This window comes from Bidens hawaiensis, unplaced genomic scaffold (genome assembly GCF_021521415.1).
Source record: "Bidens hawaiensis isolate Kalapana, Puna unplaced genomic scaffold, B.hawaiensis_p1.1 tig00000820_1, whole genome shotgun sequence".
Lineage (NCBI taxonomy): Eukaryota > Viridiplantae > Streptophyta > Magnoliopsida > Asterales > Asteraceae > Bidens > Bidens hawaiensis.
The window spans coordinates 2,783,135-2,802,267 of NW_027491048.1; the positions used below are offsets into that span (position 1 = coordinate 2,783,135).

Sequence of the window (19,133 nt, forward strand, 5' to 3'; positions counted from 1 at the left end):
TGTAGAGAGAGAAAGAAGGGGTGGACGGTGGTGGTGGTTGGGAGAGGGAGGAGGAAGAGATGTTTTTATTTTTATTTTGTATTTTTGTGTTAAAAAAAAATCCAATCAAGCCCCGGATCACCTGGACCACTACACCCTCCGGGGCTTGGTTGAAGGGCTTAATCCTGTGCCACGTCAACGTCTACGTGTCAGATTTTAATTGGATCACTTGGGGCTCAACCAAGCCCCATTACCCTTAGCCTTATGAACATGTGATTTTTTTCAAATAATAATATTAAAACATTCTATCTTTCACTCTGCAAAGGAATTCTAAACGAAGAAATATGATTCAAAATTTTCCATATTTTATTTTATATTGGCTTGAAGAAGTTCAAACTCCTTGTGATAAAATCAGTTTATATGATATGTGCAAAAGCTGGTCATCCTTCTATTATACGAAAAAAATTCAATTTTGACGTCCTAATTTTAGCGATCGAGTCTCAGTTAAAAATCAGTTTGTATGATATGTGCAAAAGCTGATCATCAGCTTGCAATTTTGGTTTTGGTTAACTTGTATGCTTAATCAGAAACATATATTTTGTAAGAACACAAACTGGTCTTCTAAAGGATTGACGAAAACAAGACAGATCTATATGGTACCCATTCTTTTACTTAACCAAAAACCATTTCCAAAATTAGCTTTTTACTTTGAATTTCACATTTGAACCATGCACACTTATTTGTGCATTTTGATTTTAATACTATTATTGGCCCCTCCCAGGGCATCTTTTTTACTATGCAACTTTAGTTGATGATTGCTTAGCCTGTGGTGTGGTTGTGATTGCCTAATGTTAAGTGATTAGTCACCCTTTTTTAAAACTTTAATGACCAAAAAGGTATTAAGGTTTTGACAGCAAAATTATGTTCATTGGCTCTCCGGTAAAGCAACGCTGATGCCTCCAACCTGTGTTAACAAAAACACATGTCAAAATTCATTTCATATGTTCAGCACCACCGAAATCAACTGTAAGAAACTTCTTTTTGTTAAAAGGTTTTCATACCAGCCAGGATACACAACCGGTCTACCTGTAGCAAGTGCCCAATTAACCTGACATGGAAAAAAGATCAAGCTTCGCATATCCACTGCGATAATATAGTCTGTAACAACTAACAATGTACCTTATCGGTGCCCAGAGAATTAGCAACAACATGTGTGACCTGATCATCAATTTGATTGGTGCAAACAGCACCGAATTGCTCAGCCGTTTGCCATAACGGATGCAAGTGAGGGCTAGCGTCGCCCATCGGAATCACCCGGCTGAATAATATTCGACACCCACCTAAAATCTTCCTCTGCTCCGATGCTAGTATGTTTCTAGCATCGGCTTCATCTAAAGATTTTTCCATGAAAAATAATTTATGTATTTTCTCGATAACCTAAATTTTAACCAGCAAGTTGTTAGACCAGACATAATAGAATATTTTTTTGAGAGAAATTGAATTGTAAGTGTTTACCGCCAAAGAAGACGCCAGAGACCCGTCCTCTGGCCTCTCGTCATGGTCAATCTCGAGAAGTGAAGGACCCGAAAGTCCAAATTGTCGCCTACTACATGGAAAATATATATATCTGCAATGTAAATATAGACATTAAGAAAAGAACAAGTTACGTTTTTAAGCCAGGCATGTATAATGTAAACGGTATACCTTTCTATAACTATCAAGTTGAGTTTATTATGAGGCCAGACTCGCACAGAATCATCTATAATTACAACAGCAGACTCCATACCCAAAACCCCATCCAAATCCTTGATTTTGGGATCCCCATCAACATTATCACCAGAATCGCCTCGTGAAATAACTCGTCCCTTAAATAGAACTCCTTTTGGATCAAGCAGTTTGGCCATTTCTTTAGCGTATACTTTGTTTCCCATTGTGTAAAGATGAAGTTCATAAAGCTTACTAGCCTGAGGTTCATTTTCATTAGTTAACTATAGACACAAACTGTTTCTGAACTAAGTAATTAAGTTTCATTAAATAAAATGTTTACCTTCTTTAAAAAGTTCCAAACCCCGGGCCGAAGTTTGGTCCACATACCCATGTGAGTAAATCTAAAGAGATGTCTATGTGGCTTGTCCCGGTCTTGTTCTTCTTTCCTTCTCAACATTTCATCATGGACCGGGTCGATTTCAGAAAACTGAAAGAATTAGTGTATATATTAAATACAGAATTCTCAGTATCCTAACTTAGAAAGTCAAAAAAAAAACTACCTTAGCAGAATTCAGAAGGGTGTGATCAAGATCTAACACGAGGCATAACTTGCGGTCAGCAAACATCTTTTTCTGCTCATCCATTCTTCTTGACCTTTCCCTCTGAATAGCAGCCCGTTCTTCGTCATCAAACCTTCCAAATAACTGTTCAACATCTCCCCACGCATTATGTGACTGAGACGGGCCAAGGTCAGGAGTAACTTCTTCAGGTCTGGGCCCAGTCCCATTCTGAAGGTGGCCCAGACGTGAAGATGATCCTTTTATATTTACAAAACTTGAATGGACTTGTGATGTAGGCATTTGAACAGATGCACTTGGGGTTGTAGAAACAATATCAGCAACATTTTTCATATTTTTGGTGGATTGACGGGTGATATCAGGTGTTCTTGGATCAGTTTGCTTTAAAATTCCCTCCTTGCCCACAGCGGTTGATAAATTAGTGGTTGGTTCTTGTTTTCGTAGTGACTTACTGTGCAAAGCACGGCGCGGATCACGAGGTTTCATTCTTAATTTCACAGGGTGATCCTGCAAGACATCAAATAATAAGTAACATAAATGCTTACTGAATATACAACATAAAAGTTTCCAATAACCACGCATTACTGGTTTAAAAGTCTTATTTATAAATTGCTGACCATTGAAGATGTATGCGACTTTTGCATCTCGGATGTTGATCTTTCCCCGACCACCAATGATTGAGAGACACTTGCAGTCATTGGCATAGAGCCTGAAAAAGAACCTTGGTTTGTTTGTGTAACATGGTTTGCAGGATCAACTGACTTCTGTTCTTTACTAACACTATTCATCCGCTGAGTAGGATTTACTGTAGTACCTTTTATAACCGATTGCATGGATGCTGAGGTGGGATTGACACCAGTATCAGGTAAAGCAGAGGTAGTTAGAACATTTTCTAAGCCTCTAGTTTGAGGGAGAGCCATAATGTTCCTACGGTCAACAGAATCTAAAAAGTCAATTTTTGGTCTTTTTGTTGCAGGGCCGTCTACCAAAACAGGCTTATCAAAAGTCTTCTGCTTTCTTGAACCTAGTAATCCATCAAGTGGCTCGATTGCAGGTTGTTCACTGGTCAATGGTATCTTGACTTGGTTGACTTCCAAAGAGCTTGCAGGATTGGCTAACCGAAGTCTAGGGTCCCTGATTTTGTTTGAAAATCTAGTCACAGAACTAGTCGTGGAATACACAACATTTGCATGTAATTGAACATCAGGTCTTGCTTCATAAGCTAAAGAATTTGAATTCTGAACATTTGGGATACTAAAAACCTCTTTGGTACAATCACCACTTGCATCATCACTTTCTTCAGAAGGTGTTGGGCTTGGAAGATCATGTGACATAAATGAGCTTTGACTAAATTTCTGTTGGTAGGCAGAAACAGCTTTTAAAGCGTCGGTTTCATAACTAAGTGGGACCGCACGTGGGGTAGGCGTAGGCCATTCTGGTCTTATTTCTGCATCCCCAACAAGTGCTTTGTTTAAAGGTAAAATGTTTGCTGTTTCCCGTGTTGGTGATGGAAGACTGTCAATATCATGATCCTTATGAAGATCAAGAAGTGGAAGCGATACTCTGTTTTTGGTAGTAGATGTTTGTGTTTTCAAAGATTCTGATTGTTTCGAGTTTTGATCCGGAGAAGCAATGGGCATTGCATCTAGAACAGATTCCTCATTTACAGAAGCCACTTCCTGATCAACACGATTCGGTAAATCTTTTTCCTTATCATCAGCTTTGGTACTTGAAAAAGCATCAGCAGAGTTACATAACAGTAACATGTTTTCTAACTGACGAAACAAAAATGTATATATATCATATTACAGTCACTATAAGATACTCAAATTCGAATTGAATGCTTAAAAGTTTAAACCGCACCTCCTTCAGTGGTTCAGGAGAGAACATAACAGACACATGGCTTTTCACATTAGACAGCATCCTGTACCAGGCGTAAAACAACCATGTCATACAGCATTAACGAACCAAAACATATAAAAATGCAAACGAAAAGAAATTAAGACCTTAATATTATGTGCCTACTCAGTTCCTGTTGACTTTGGTTCATGGAACAAAATACCTGCAATCAAACACAAAGCCACTTGTAACAAAATGCAGTTCGGGATGGATATTAATCTAAACTAATAAAACAATTCTATAATATTATCTTACTGAATTAACTAACTGAATGGCGGAAAATGCCAACTGAACCAAATCATCTTTGTTCGATACAGCATTTTCCGAAAGCAAGGTCGACAAACTATCCAGCATATCCTCAAGTCTCGTACAGACTCCGTTAAACGATCTACAACATTAAACCAATCAATCAGTTATTTAGTTGTGCTTAACTTACAAGTAATCCCACACTTACTTATTTGCATCATTCAAAGTTATACCCTCCAACCCGACACGAATGACATCAATCCACTTCTCAATCTTACTCTCCACCTCTTTACCAACAATCTCGCCTTCCTCTAACTCCCCATCCTCCTTCTCACTATCATCATCACATAAGTCCACTACAATCTTATTATCCAATCGCTCCAACTTAATATCATCCGCGTTATTATCGGTACCAGTACCGGTATTCGTAACTGTCAAATAATCATCCAGAGGCTTATTCTGCACCGCCTGCGCCCACGCAAAGTTATACAGCCCCGGCGCGTAGTTCCGAGCCAACTGATATGTGTTCGGGTACAAAACCAGATCATTCACCGTCCAAACCTGCTTCTGCTGTTTGGATTTGTCAACCGATGCGTTTGACTTAGCAGCAAAAGCCTCTGCACTGATCTCTTCAACCGAATCCGAATCCGAATCCTTATTATCCTTGCTCATTAAACTACTATCCGTTTAGGTTTAATATCTACAGCAGATTTGAATCGAATGTTAATAATAATCAGCTAACGTACCAAATATTATTATTATTATTATTATTATTATTATTATTATTATTATTATTATTATATAACAACTGCTAGGGTTTTGAAATATACGAATCGAGCCCTAATTTGTATAATTTGTTGCAGATTTTGAAATTGAGTTGTGAAATATCGAATTAGGATGTGGAATTGAAAGCTTGAATTAATAGATTTGAAATTGAAATTGATAATTGAAATTAAAATTGAAAACTTGAGATTGAAGATCAAACGGCGTGAAGCAGAGTGAAACGAACTAGTATTGGATCTTGACCGTACACGTCAGCGATTTTTGACGTGGAACATGATGGCTTTTGATCTTTGTTAAAACTTAAAACTCGATAACCAATAGCTTGTCTTTATACTATTTGCATTGCGGACCCTCAAAACACAATGGAGCTACAATTCGTGTGGAAAATAACACACTAAATTTAGACTGAGACGACGAGATCCGATAAGATCTTTAAACCAATAGAAATTTGACAGGTGTAATGTTTTCTGAAAATTCGACGAGTTATTTGAAAACGTTGGGCGACCCGTTCATATTTTCCACTAAATCTTCTTCTTAAAAAACAATCTTGCCCGACGGTTTAATAATGTTTCCTATCAGGTCCCTTCAAATTCCAAAAAATTGAGAAATTGCACCTTTAAACTCGGTCTTTCATAACGCATTTGTGGTGAATTTGTTCCAAGGGGACCATAATTTTGATAATATTGAGGGACCCGTCCATATTTCTTCACTAAATCTTATTTTCAAAAGTTGTCTTGTCAGACGGTTTTTCAAGGTTTTCTACCTGACCCCTACAAGTATTAAACACATGGAAAAATGTGTCTTTCAACTTTGTATTTCAAGACACATATTTGGTAACTTTGTACTAAGGGGTCTATAATTTTGAAATTATTGAGGGACTCGTTCATATTTTCACTAAATCTTATTCTTAAAAGTTGTATTGTCAGACGGTTTATTAAGGTTTCCTACCTGACCCCTACAAGTATTAAACACATGGAAAAATGTGTTTGTCAACTTTGTCTTTCAAGACACATATTTGTTAAATTTGTACTAAGGAGACGATATTTTAATTAAATTCTCTAGTTCCGTCCATATTTTACATTATATGTAGAATCTCATCTTCCTCAATCATTCACCTTCTCTTCCATAATCATCTCTAGCAATTGTTCTTGAATCAAAACCATGAAGTATAAGAGGGGAGATCATGTGGATGTTATGGATATGGTTACCGGGTTCATTGGTTCCTATTACGACGACAACATAATCTCAACGTTCGGAAACGAGTACATTGTTCAGTTCCGCACCCTGCTCGAAAATGATGAGCATGGGCCTCTTCGAGAGTTCGTGAAGGCCGAAAAAAATTGGCTTCCATTACCAGTATGCCAATTACCACCATAACAAACAACAACATTATCAAATTCCATGGAAGAAGAAGGTTAAGGGTGGTATGAGCCGGTTTATTTAAAGGATGAAGAAGGAATATGAAAATGAAACACATGTATATGAAAAATAATGTAAGTTATATTCATTGGATGATCATCTCGAAGTAGACGGAATTACATAAAATCTTGTCAGTGTAGACGGATTAAAAAGTTAATATCGCAGGTGTGGACTAGATTTCAACTCATAAGAAATAAACTTATAACTCGTCTCCTTAGTACAAATTCACCACAAATGCGTTTTGAAAGACTGAGTTTAAAGGCACAATTTCCCAAGTTTTTGGAATCTGAAGGGATCTGGTAGGAAACATTATTAAACTGTCGGGCAAGACTGTTTTTTTTTAAGAAGATTTAGTGGAAAATATAGACTGGTCCCCCAACATTTTCAAATAACTCGTCGGATTTTTAGAAAACATTACACTTGTAAAATTTCTATTGGTTTAAAGATATTATAGGATCTCGTCGCCTCAGCCCAAATTTAGTGGGCTATTTTGGGAATATTTACGGATTTTGGGCTATTTTCCCCTTTCTTTCTCCTTGGGTTGTTTTGGGAATTTTCCCTAATAATTTTACTTGAGATTAGTGTTGTATAATTCTGATTAGGCATCGATTAATACTCGATTAATTACAAGTCGTTATCCCACCTATTTAGGGGTGTCAGTTGTATCAGGTTGGTGGGTTGGCGGGTTGGCGTGTTGAGATTCTTCAACCCTAACCCAACCCATATATTTATTAGTGTCGTGTCAACCAATTTAAATATGTGTCGTGTTAGGGTCGTGTTCCGGCTCAACCCATTTTACATTCATTTACGAATACGAGTAATACCTAGTGAATTAATAATAACCTAGATAATCAATTACTCTTATTCATATAAAACATTTTAATAATTTTGTGATAGATCTAATTTTTGTTGTGCATTTATCTCTCATTATCAATTAACAAACTCATATTAACATATTTTGCTCAAAATAAAAACAAATGAATGAAAATAATAAGCATAATAGACGGTTAGGACTAATAAAATAAAAATATTATAAGTGAAGAATGGATACAAATATTTTAAAAGGTAATTAGTTTAACTTTTAAAAGTTAATAGATATATGAACAATTAAAAATCAAAGAATTCAACTTAAAATTTAGCACTTCTTATCTCTAAAATCAAAATAGTAACTTCCCTAAAATATTAAACGGGTTAACATGTCAACTCACTTTTTAACGGGTCGAGTTTGGGTTGACCTGTTGAAGAAAACGGGTCGTGTCAGCCGACCCAAAACTAATGGTGTCAACGGTCCGGTTTTTGACGGTTTTTAGGTCAAACCGTTACAAACGGTTTTTTATTTTAGAAAACCAAAACCGAACCGTTAACTTTTGAAACCAAACCGGAACCAAACCGTTAACCAAACCGTTATCAATGATTTGGTTCCGGTTTGGTTTCACTGTTTACACTTTATATAAAATGATAAATGGAAAATATAAATTTGTCGAGAAATAAATATACCATGCTATAAAATAAAATGAACAGATTTTTTTTAAAATGTAAACAAATGTCCTTATAATCTTTTTTTTACATAGAGTGGAAAAAATTGGCCCTAATATCCGCCGAAATACATTACAAGAGAATTTTTCAAATATTATTTGTATCTAGATATTTAACTTGAAGAGTAGACTACTTAAAGAGGTAGAAACCTACTTAAAGTCATCTAAATACACTACATTTTCAACAATCTAGTAATCTAAATATTAAAGTAGTTTTATTTTTATAGTGAACCTAAAACAAAATATTAACAAACAAATACTTATAATATAAATTATCTTTAAAAATAATTATATTAGAATTTTACGGTCCGGTCCGGTTTTTTACGGTTTGAAAATATTGAAACCGTAAACCAAACCGTTTGATACGGTTTAAAAATTTTGAAACCGACCGAAAGTTAATTAAAAAACCCGACCGTGAAACCAAACCAACGGCCGGTTTGAGCGGTTTCACGGTTTAAACCGAATCGTGAACACCCTTACCCAAAACCTATATTTTTTCGTGTCGGGCTTCGAGTCGTGTCAATAATTAACAGCCCTACACCTATTTGACTTCGATTAATTCCCATTTGTTCAAAATCGGTCGAAATGGAATATTTTATACATAAAATTTGGAATATATATGTATATTTGAAAATTTACATATAAAATTTCAATCTGATTAATCCCTACAAATCCCGATTAATCCTAAAAAAGTCCCTACCCCGCCGGTCGACTAGCGCCTAGCAATTATCGTATGTAAACTACTTTTGAATATTGTGAATTCATTTAAATCAAATTCAAAATGGATGCGTTTAAATAACAATTTATTCAAACTTGTGTCAAAATTGTCCTGATGGGAATGTCAAATCAATGAAACGGATAAAGCTGAAATGGCATGATCATTTCAATACGCACACACGATTAACGCTTATCATATTACGAGGGTTGGAAAAAGTAAATAGTCTCCTTCGTGATCTCAAAAAGATTGATTGTGTGTAGACTTGTTTAAGGGATGTACCGCGTAATATAGTCTAGAAGAGACTGATTCCGGTGCACAGTCCTTGTAGATGGACATGAGATGCCCACTTTGAATTGAATTACTTCTAACTATATATATGCATGACTGTGTTAATACATGTTTTGATACACTAGCATAAGTTGATGTTATGTTGCTTTAAGCATGTATTCTTAAGAGATGTTACTTCACAATGTTATTGTAAAATTATTCCTAAAACTTGTGTGTACATGCAACATCAATATATGTACCAAAGGAACAATACTTTAGTGAGGGCAAATAAATTGCTTTCTAATATACAGGGAATATGTATGGAAATCTTATTTGAACAATACAAATATTATGCTTAGAGAATGACATATTATGTTACTTAGAATTCACTTTGTAATAAAAAGAACTTATATTAGAATGTACATACACAAAAGTATATCACCACAATTTATTTAAAATTTCCCAAAATTTTATACAACAAAATTGAAAAAATCAAATTCTTTAATCATAAAGTACTAAGGAAGAATAAACATTACATTCTATCTAAACATTTCATTATATTTAAGACCATATGTAGTGGTTTAACATGATAACACAAAAGGTACTGCCACGTAAGTGGAAGGGCTTTCGTTACTTAAACCCTTTAACGGGTGTAATGGTTTAACTAGTTTCTCAGTCATTTGCTAATAATTTTTTTTTGTTAATTTATTTTCATTGTTTTAACACCAGATCAATGAAAAAAAAAACAACACAAAATTAATAAATTATAAATTACTAAAAAAAAGTTACAACTAGTTAAAAGGAAATACTTACAGGTAGAAATACGACACGATTAGTTATCATATTTTTCTTTTTTCGTAGAGTTCATCAGCACGCACTATTAAATGGGAGATGTCTTTCACAATGATTTCAAATTCGACATCCTTTTGTTTTTGCTCCCTAAAAGTGGGTAGTCGGTTGATTTTGGAGTCCAAACTTTCAGTTTTCTCCCTCACGGCTTCACCTCCGGATCTTGGATTCATTTTTGTTTTTGCTCCCTAAAGCCATTGATGTGCCACGCACTACGTTAAATGTTGTTTTGGTTTGTCTCTGGTAGTCGACCGACTCATTTCAAGCTGCAACTATCTCAATGCCCAGTCCAATCATGTCTGGCTTTATGATTCCAGTACTTGCAAAGTTGGCCTCCCTTGAAGAGAAAGGGGACACCTTCGGATTTGTTTTTGTCGCAGGCACGGTTCCTCTGGAACGGACAGTTGCAATTAAGGAAGAAGTTGAATTTAAATACCTTTTAATCTCTACTAATTCCTTGTAACCAACATATCATGCAGGAAGAACTTGAGCCAATGCAGCTATACTCTCACCAGAAATAATATCATTAGCAACAACCATGGCAGCTCCTACATTTGCATAGTCTAGAGAAACCCTGCTGCAGTACTTAAAGTGTGTCCCATGGCCATTCTCATAATCTCATCTATTCCAACTATTCATGGTTTTAATTTGGATGCTGCGCAATTTAATTTTTAATCATTCTACACAATTTTAATAAAAATGAAAACTTTTAAAAGAAAATATTTAATAAAAACAAAAAAAACAGCCCAAGCCAACGAACAGCCAAAACCTAACCGCTTCAGCCTGACCGGCCGACCCAGTTGGCTAGATTTACATTTTCCAGAAACCGTAGTTACTGGTTTGGCCTGAAAATCACATCAAACCCGACAGAATCGGACGTGAACATCCCTACCATACACTATACAAAATAAGCCTGGCAAAGCGGGTGGGTCAGGTAACGGGTCAAGACGGGTTTGGGTCCGCCAGTCTGAGTTTGGGTCAGAACGGGTTCTGGTCAAAAAGAGTTTTAAGTCAGAATAGGCTGTTTTCTACAAAGATATTTATTTGGTTTCGGTTCAAAACGGGCTGTGACCAAAATTGGTTCGCCTAGAAAAAAAGTCATTTTAACTACGGAAAAAAAGTATTCAAGTGAACTCACCCGCTAGATTTGTTTTTACAGCAAACTAGTGGGTGCTGGAGGAGGGTGGGGGTGGTAGTGGAGGTGGAGGTGTGGTGATGACGGAGAGACAGTAGCAACAGGCTAGTCTTTTATACCTGCTGCATTTTTATTTTAAGCCAAAAAGCTATAATATGCAGCAGACGTGGAAACGCAGGGGTGATGGGGCGGTGGTGGCAAAAACGAGCAGCAGCAGTGAAAGCTATAGTGGCGGTGGCGGTGGCGGCCGGAGGTGGGAGAAGTGGTAGTAGGTGATTGGTCGCTCACCCATTTGGACCCATTTTAAGTTAACAATCTCAACAAGATCAGCCTGTTTCGACCCTTTGCATAGAATGATTAGACCCAAATTGGCCCGTTGTGTCATTTGAGTAGAAATAAATGGACCCGTAACCTTTTTTTTAATCAAAACAACCCATTTCTTATTTAATGGATCATAATTGTCAGGTGTAAATGCAATACAAAACAAGTTGAGCATTGCCTTCTGTTTTAGCTACTTAATATCAGCATAGAAAAATTTATCACAAGACATCAATCCTAGAATGATCATTTTTATATAGTAATAGAACTTTATATAAACCAAATAAAGAAATGAAAATTGGTGCTTACCTGTAGATGCTTTTGGATTTACCAATAATCACCACAAGAGCAAACCCCATCTTCAAAGTGATGAAACCGATTTATATCTCTAATAACAATTTCCCGCTTCACAATCTTCGATACAAACTTAAAAACAGCATGGCAATCCAAACATATTCTAAGATTTTTCATAATACGAATTGGGCATCCCGATGGTGTACTAACCAACCCAAAAGCCAAAGCTAACCGCTCACTATGTACCCACAATAACCGCGCTTTTTCATCATCTTCTACATCGAGTAATATGACATCACGATTACACACATAGCCCGCTTTCTTGATTTTCAAATTTAACCACTCCAACATTCCATATATTAATCTAATATCATCATGTGAACAGTCACCAACTAAAAAATAGGGAACTGTTCCTTGATTCTCAATCCAACTTAAACCGGGCTCCTTTTTCACTCTTTTTTTCTTCATATTTTTCCTAACCAAAGCTACATTATCCCACCTTTTTGCACTCGCATACGTGTTTGACAACAACACGTATGTTGACTCATCTTGCGGTTCCATTTCAAGAACACGTTTGGCAGATAATTCACCCAATTCAAGATCTTTGTGGATCACACATGCTCCAAGTAAAGCACGCCACACCATTACACTGGGTTACCAGGAATTTGGTCAATCAAATTCATAGCTTTGACTAATTGACCAAGTTTCCCAAACAATGATACCATACAAGTATAATGCTCCATGCATGGTTCCACAGAATAATCTTTAACCATGGAAGTAAAATACGTTTCTCCTTCACTTAACAAACCTATATTGCTGCAAGCCGAAAGGACACCAACAAATGTTAACTGATCAGGTTTAACATCGGTTTCACACATCATTTTAAACATAACTAACGCCTCGTTACCAAGGCCGTGCATTGAATAACCCGAAATCATTGCATTCCATGACACCACGTCTTTCTGGCTAATCATGTTGAACACCAAACGAGCGTACTTAACATTGCCACATTTGGCATACATGTCTATTAACGCGTTCGCGACCGTAACATTATTTTCAAAAAGGGTTTTGATTGTTAAAGAATGTATTTGAGCTCCGGTTTCCAAAACCGATAAGTTAGCACACGCACGAAGAACGCTCGAGTATGTCACCTCTGTTAACTGAACCTGGTCTTTTAACATATCAGAGAAAAATGTTAGTGCAGCATCCCAATTCCCTAAATTCACATAACCAACAATTAATGTGTTCCAAGAAACCTCATTCTTGTTTTGTGATTCTGTAAACAGTTCAACCGAGTTGTTTATCAATCCACATTTAGCATAAACATCCATAAGGGCGTTTGACACGTGTACAAACAAATCAAGACCGACCTTTTGTGCATGGCAATGAATCTGCTTCCCCAAGGTTAAGTTCTCCATTGTTGCACATGCTTGCAGGGCACTAGCAAAAGTAAACTGGTTAGGAACAACCGGTTCACGTCTCATCCTACAAAATAGTCTCACAGCCTCTTCACATCGGTCACTCTGAGAATATCTTGCAATCATGAAACTCCAAGGGATCACATCTTTTTTGGGTATTTCATCAAAAACATGACGTGCGGCTTCGATGTCACCAGACTTGGTATACAAATCAAGCAATGAAACACTGACATAAGGATCGATCTGGTAACAAGTTTTAACAGCACACGCGTGAAGACTCTTACCCACTTCAACCGCCTCAAGGCCAAGACAAGCCTTGAACAAACCAGCAAGCGTAAAGTTGTTGGGATTAAACCCGAGCACACGCATTTGAGAAAAGAAACCGAAAGCTTCTTCGAAACAATCATTTTCCGCATAACAAGTAATCATCCCGGTCCACGATACCATATCCTTACACGAAATACAATCAAAAACTTCTCTTTCCATAACAACACACCCGCAAGATGAATAAGCATCAAGCAGTGCAGTACCAACAAAAGCATTGGAATGATGACCTAGTTTATAAACTTGCCCATGAACATTTCTAGCCAACTCACCACACTCCATGTTCACAAACACCTTCAAAATTGTCGTAAACACATGCGCGTTAACCTCGTGACCTTCTCAATGTAACCGAACAAACAATCCGGTACATTCGGCATCCGGGAACTCTAAAAACCCTTGAATTAACGTGACAAAAGAAACTGTATTTCTACTAGGCATTTCATCGAACAGGTGGCGTGCATCTTTTAAAAACTCAGACTTTACGTATAAATTCAAGAGTATATTCCATCCAAACAAGTCCAAACCATTACCAGTCTTCAAGATGTGACAATGAAGGGTCTTTCCTGAAACTATATCGTTGTTGATAATGCAATTTTGAAGAAAACTGGCGGATATATGAGCATCTAAATTGGAAGTTAATGGGATATAATTTACTTGTTCTGGAGCTAATTGTGTGCAGGTGGATATGGGTGAAGAAAACCCACATTTTGAGGAATGATTTAAAGTTCTGTACCGAGTATACGGGGTTGATAGCAAATTGGTCGGTGGCCTTCTTCTGTACCGAGTATAAAACCTGATCATAAAGTTAGTTCTGTACCGAGTATACGGGTGGTATATGATTGGTATTTGGCAGCATTTTAGTTGAGTTACTTGCATTGTTGTTAAAAGTTAAATATGGACCAATGTTGCGATGACCCAGATCACTAGTTTCATGGATTTTGAGACGATCGGTCGTCAAGAAAGCACAAATTGGAGGTCAATGACACTATGCACTGTTCCCAAGTCTCATTTATTGTGAAGGAAGGTGAATTTTGATGGAAAGAAAGTTAGAGTAAGAAAAATAGAGTAAAATGTGGTTTGGTAAATAATGCGAATTTAGTTTAAAAAAATTATTTTTTTTGCATATGGACCCTTCACGTTTCCCAGTTCTTGCCAATTACATCCAAATTACTAACTCCGTTAAATTTAATCGTTAAGTGAGGGGTAGACATGTCTTTTCACCATTTCTTTATTATAATACTTATTTTAGTGAACTGCGGTTTTTGTCCCTCTAGTTTGTCCAAATATGCAGTTTTAGTCCAGTAGTTTCAAATTTGCAATTTTCTTCCCTACGGTTTCATTTCACTTGCAATTAAACCCGGATTCCCTAATATCGTTAAGTCTAGTAGTTAAACCCATCAGTATGCCCTTCACGTGAGGGGCAGTTTTGTTCCTTGTTTTTTTTTCTTTTTCCCCAAATACACCCCAGGGGCTTGCAAATGGATTAACGACCAAAATTAAAGAGGTTAATAAATTCGGGTTTGATTGCAAGTGAAATGAAACTATAAGTACGAAAATTGCAAACGTGAAATTATTGGACTAAAACCGTAGATTTTGACAAACCACAAGGACGAAAACCGCAGTTCACTAAAATAAGTATTTTAATAAAGAAATAGTGAAAAGACATGTCTACCCCTGGCTTAACGATTAAATTTAACGGAGTTAGTGATTTGAATGTAATTGGCAAGAACTGAGAAACGTAGGGGGTCCATATGCAAAAAATAAACGTTATGGACTAAATTCGCATTATTTGTCAAACCATAAGGACGAAAATGACAATTTACTCAGAAAAATATGTTATTTTGTTTCGTATTCCTGAGTTTAATAAGAATGAAAGAAAGAAAAAAGAAATTAAACATTTTAGGTGTTTTCGAGTTAAGAGAAAAAAAAAGAAATATATATTTTTCCATTATACCCTTTAAGTAAACTATTACATGGAGTTACATATAAGGGCAATTTAGAAATTGAAAAAAGTTATAATTAGACACAAATATTTTCTCTCGTAATCTCTCCAACTTGGGAGGATGAGTTGAAAGACATAATGACGAAAAAACACAATAACAAACAGAAAGACACGATGACGGAAAAATACACAATGGTAAGCAAAAGACACAATGACGTATTTTTTTTAAATTTTTATATAACAAAATCATAATCATATTAAAGACAAAAAATCGCTTGTTATTATGGTGAAATTTTTAAAAATAAAAATATCATATGAAAAAATTATAGACGTTTTAAAATGATGAGTCAATTAACATGTGACTTGCATGTGTAGAGAGAAAATATGTATTATTATTTTTATACCATTTTTTCTTTTGTCTCCGCTTGTGAGTGACATAATATAGTTTATTCACGTTTTTTATTGGATCAATGGATCTGACCCGATTTGTTATAAAAAAGCCCAAACAGAACCACTACACCGGTTCGATGTGTACACTGAAAACCCGATTTAAAAACCAAATGAATATAATTTACTAAAGGGGTGTTTGGGATTCCTTATTTTATCTCCTTATAACTTTTTATTAAATTAATAAGTTACAAAAATGTAACTTATAAAACTTTTCCTTTCACAATATAAGCAATGCCAATTACTTTTATAAGTTATAAGTTGGGAAAAATAAGCAATCCCAAACACCCCATAGTTAATAAACAATGAAGTCACTTCAACGGTAGTTGAAACCTCACACCGTTCTTTGCCGGAGCACACACAGCGATTGAATTGCACTGGCCACAACATTTGCAGCATCCATGGTCAGTTTTCATCTCTTTGCGCCACAGTTTTTGATCGATGTGATATACTGTTTCAAGCATCAAGATTTGCCATAGTGATTATTTCAAGCAACTTTGCAACATCGAAATGGTGTTTGGAGGAAATCTCAAAGGTTGTAGATTGCATGGAGCGAGGCAAGCTGATTGTTATTCCTGTATTTTATCATGTGTCTCCTTCCGATGTACGCCATCAAAGCAACTGCTTTCAACAAGGCTTTGCCAATCATGAAGTAGATCCTAAAATTACACCACAGAAGGTAGCAAAAGTTGGGAATATCAAAGGATGGCATGTCTCACAAGACAGGTAATGTGCCTTATTAACATTTTATATATATGTACACATGATTATTCAAATATGTAAATTTGTATTTGATAATAAGTATATGAATGTTTTTGCACTTCTTCAAGTTACCTTTTTTTTTTGTTGTTGGAGAAAGGCCATATTATAGAGATAATTTAGAAGTAATATTGGATTGACAAAAGTCATCTTTTATATGCAATAGAAATAACTGTCATTTCCAAAAGTAGATAGAAATTGAGTATCCTAATGCCAATTGATATGATTTTTCCAACTACCTGCAGGAAGGAATCAGAAATAATAAGGGAAATCTTAAAGAGAATCTTGCAGGAAACGCAAGATGCATCGCCAATAGATCTTACCAAAGGTCTAGTGGGAATCGAATCTTGAGTAAATGAGGTTATTAGAATTCTAAACATAGAGTCTAGTGAAGTTGGTTTCATAGGGATTTGTGGGATGAGTGGGATTGGGAAGACTACTTTGGCTGAAGTTGTCTTTCAGGTCACTCAAAACAAATTCCAAGAAAGTAGCTTTATTGAAAACATCAAGGACATCTCCAAGGATCATAATAGTGATTTATGCAAGTTACAACAGAAAATCCTTGATGATGTTTTAAAGGATGAAAGCATACATGTGAGAAGTGTTAAACACGGACAAATTCTGTTAAAGACAAAGCTACGTGATATGAAAGTATTAATAGTTTTGGATGATGTGAATCATGCATACCAGTTTATGTATTTGGCTGGTGGGCATGAATGGTTTGGACCTGGCACAAGAATCATAGTAACAACCACAAATAAAGACTTGTTGAATGCATATAAAGTAAATGAAATATATGTGTGTCGAGAATTGGACGGTGAAGAAGCTCTTAGTCTCTTTTACCAGTCAGCATTTGCAGATGGACATCCTACACATGGTTACGAAAAGTTGTCTGATGATATTGTGAAGTATACTGGTGGTCTTCCAATAGCTCTTACTGTTTATGGTTCCCTGTTATGTGGAAAAGAGGAAAACTATTGGAAAGAGATATTGAAGAAAGTTCAAGAGTACCTGCATAAAGAAGTTCTTGGAAGACTTGAAGTAAGCTATGTTAGACTAGATAGAGATCAACAGCTTACCTTCATGTATATTGCATGTTTCTTGAAAGGGAGAGACATAGATCTGGTCAAAGACATACTAACCGATGTTGGGTTGTATCCTGAGTGTGGAATTCTTGATCTGATAAACAAGTTTATCTTAACTATTAATTTTGACGATTGTGTTTGGATGCATGATCTGCTCCAACAAATGTGATGGGAAATTCTTCGCAAGGAATCACAAGAATACAATGGGAAACAAATTGCAATCAAGTGTCATCAAGAAGTTTTGGATATTCTCTCATCCAAACCAGAGGTTTACTTAATGCCTTCCCACAAAATCCATAAACTTTTATCATTCCAGTAGAAAACTTGCTTAATTAACGGCTCATTGTTTTGCTGTGTTTGTTTATACCAGGAATCAAGAACAATTGAAATTATCAACCAGGAGCCATATAAGGTCGATGTGGATTATTGTATTGATGACCCATATTGTTTTTCAAAGATGAGGAAACTAAAATTTCTCAGAATTAGTAATATACACTTACCTCAAGGTTTTAATTATCTTTCCAATGATCTTCGAATCCTGGATTGGTACGGCTGTTCATTAAAGTCCTTGCCTTCAATGTTTGAACCTAAACATTTGTATCAACTTGAAATGTGTTATAGCCAACTTGAAAGGCTCTGGGAAAAAAGGCTTGTAAGTATTGTATATGTAGTTGTGATTTGAAATAAATGCAAGCTAGAAATCTGAAAATTTTTCTTTCACTTAACAGGTTCTGCCTAAATTGAGATCTATTGATCTTAGTTTCTCAAGGGATTTGAACAAAATCCCTGACTTGACATCGACACCGAATCTAGTGAAACTAAATCTTAGAGGCTGCAAAAAGTTGAAAGAGCTACACCAATCAGTTCTTTCTCACAAAAGGCTAGAGTACTTAAATCTTAGTGGGTGTACATGTCTTCAGAACCTTGGCAGAAGCATCATGGAAATGGAAGATCTTGTGACACTTCTTCTTTCCGGCTGCTCAAGTCTTGAACATGTTCCTGAGTTTGGAGACAACATGAAGTGCTTAGAGCATCTGTATGTAGATGCAACTAACATCAAGAGGTTACCAGAAAGCTTGGGAGGATTGTGTAATTTACGGAAGCTTGATGCAAGTGAAACTTGTAATGGGCCGTTTCAGTTTTTTTTAGTATGCTTAGTTAATAATGGGCTTTTGCCTAATTCCAGCTAGTGTCTGCATGTTATTATGCACGTTTATGTTAGGTCCAGGTTTATTGCTTTCAGTTAGGGTTTGTTAGGTTATCATGGTTGTCCTGGTTTGTAGGAAATCATGGGTAGCGAACGTTATGAGTCTGTTTGATTTAGTCTTTCTTGTAAGCTATTTATAGCTGCGTTGTTTATTGAATAATACACCAGAAAATTACGAGTGTTTCCTTCTCTGATATACCATTACAAGTGGTATCAGAGAGAAT

At 36.0% G+C, this 19,133-nt stretch overlaps 2 protein-coding genes and 1 pseudogene across 3 annotated transcripts; 1 reads left to right on the forward strand and 2 right to left on the reverse strand.

The window, feature by feature from the left end:
* Positions 1–820: 820 nt before the first annotated feature.
* LOC143542585 (RNA polymerase II C-terminal domain phosphatase-like 3) lies at positions 821–5,177 on the reverse strand. Its single transcript, XM_077035143.1, has 12 exons — positions 4,618–5,177; positions 4,419–4,551; positions 4,271–4,326; positions 4,128–4,188; positions 2,882–4,039; positions 2,247–2,771; positions 2,027–2,173; positions 1,684–1,943; positions 1,495–1,606; positions 1,159–1,416; positions 1,041–1,087; positions 821–943 (listed from the first exon to the last, which is right to left on the reverse strand). Exons 1-12 carry the CDS (start codon positions 5,079–5,081, stop codon positions 853–855), a joined length of 3,312 nt encoding a protein of 1,103 aa, XP_076891258.1. The 5' UTR covers positions 5,082–5,177; the 3' UTR covers positions 821–852.
* Positions 5,178–10,076: 4,899 nt separating this feature from the next.
* LOC143540051 (putative pentatricopeptide repeat-containing protein At5g13230, mitochondrial pseudogene) lies at positions 10,077–14,270 on the reverse strand (annotated as a pseudogene). Its single transcript, XR_013136538.1, has 2 exons — positions 11,743–14,270; positions 10,077–10,635 (listed from the first exon to the last, which is right to left on the reverse strand). The product of XR_013136538.1 is annotated as a putative pentatricopeptide repeat-containing protein At5g13230, mitochondrial pseudogene (transcript).
* Positions 14,271–16,540: 2,270 nt separating this feature from the next.
* LOC143541316 (disease resistance protein RML1B-like) lies at positions 16,541–18,892 on the forward strand. Its single transcript, XM_077034171.1, has 4 exons — positions 16,541–16,584; positions 16,863–17,867; positions 18,165–18,354; positions 18,431–18,892. The coding sequence occupies exons 2-4, from the start codon at positions 17,035–17,037 to the stop codon at positions 18,890–18,892; spliced, it is 1,485 nt and encodes a 494-aa protein (XP_076890286.1). The 5' UTR covers positions 16,541–16,584; positions 16,863–17,034.
* Positions 18,893–19,133: the final 241 nt, after the last annotated feature.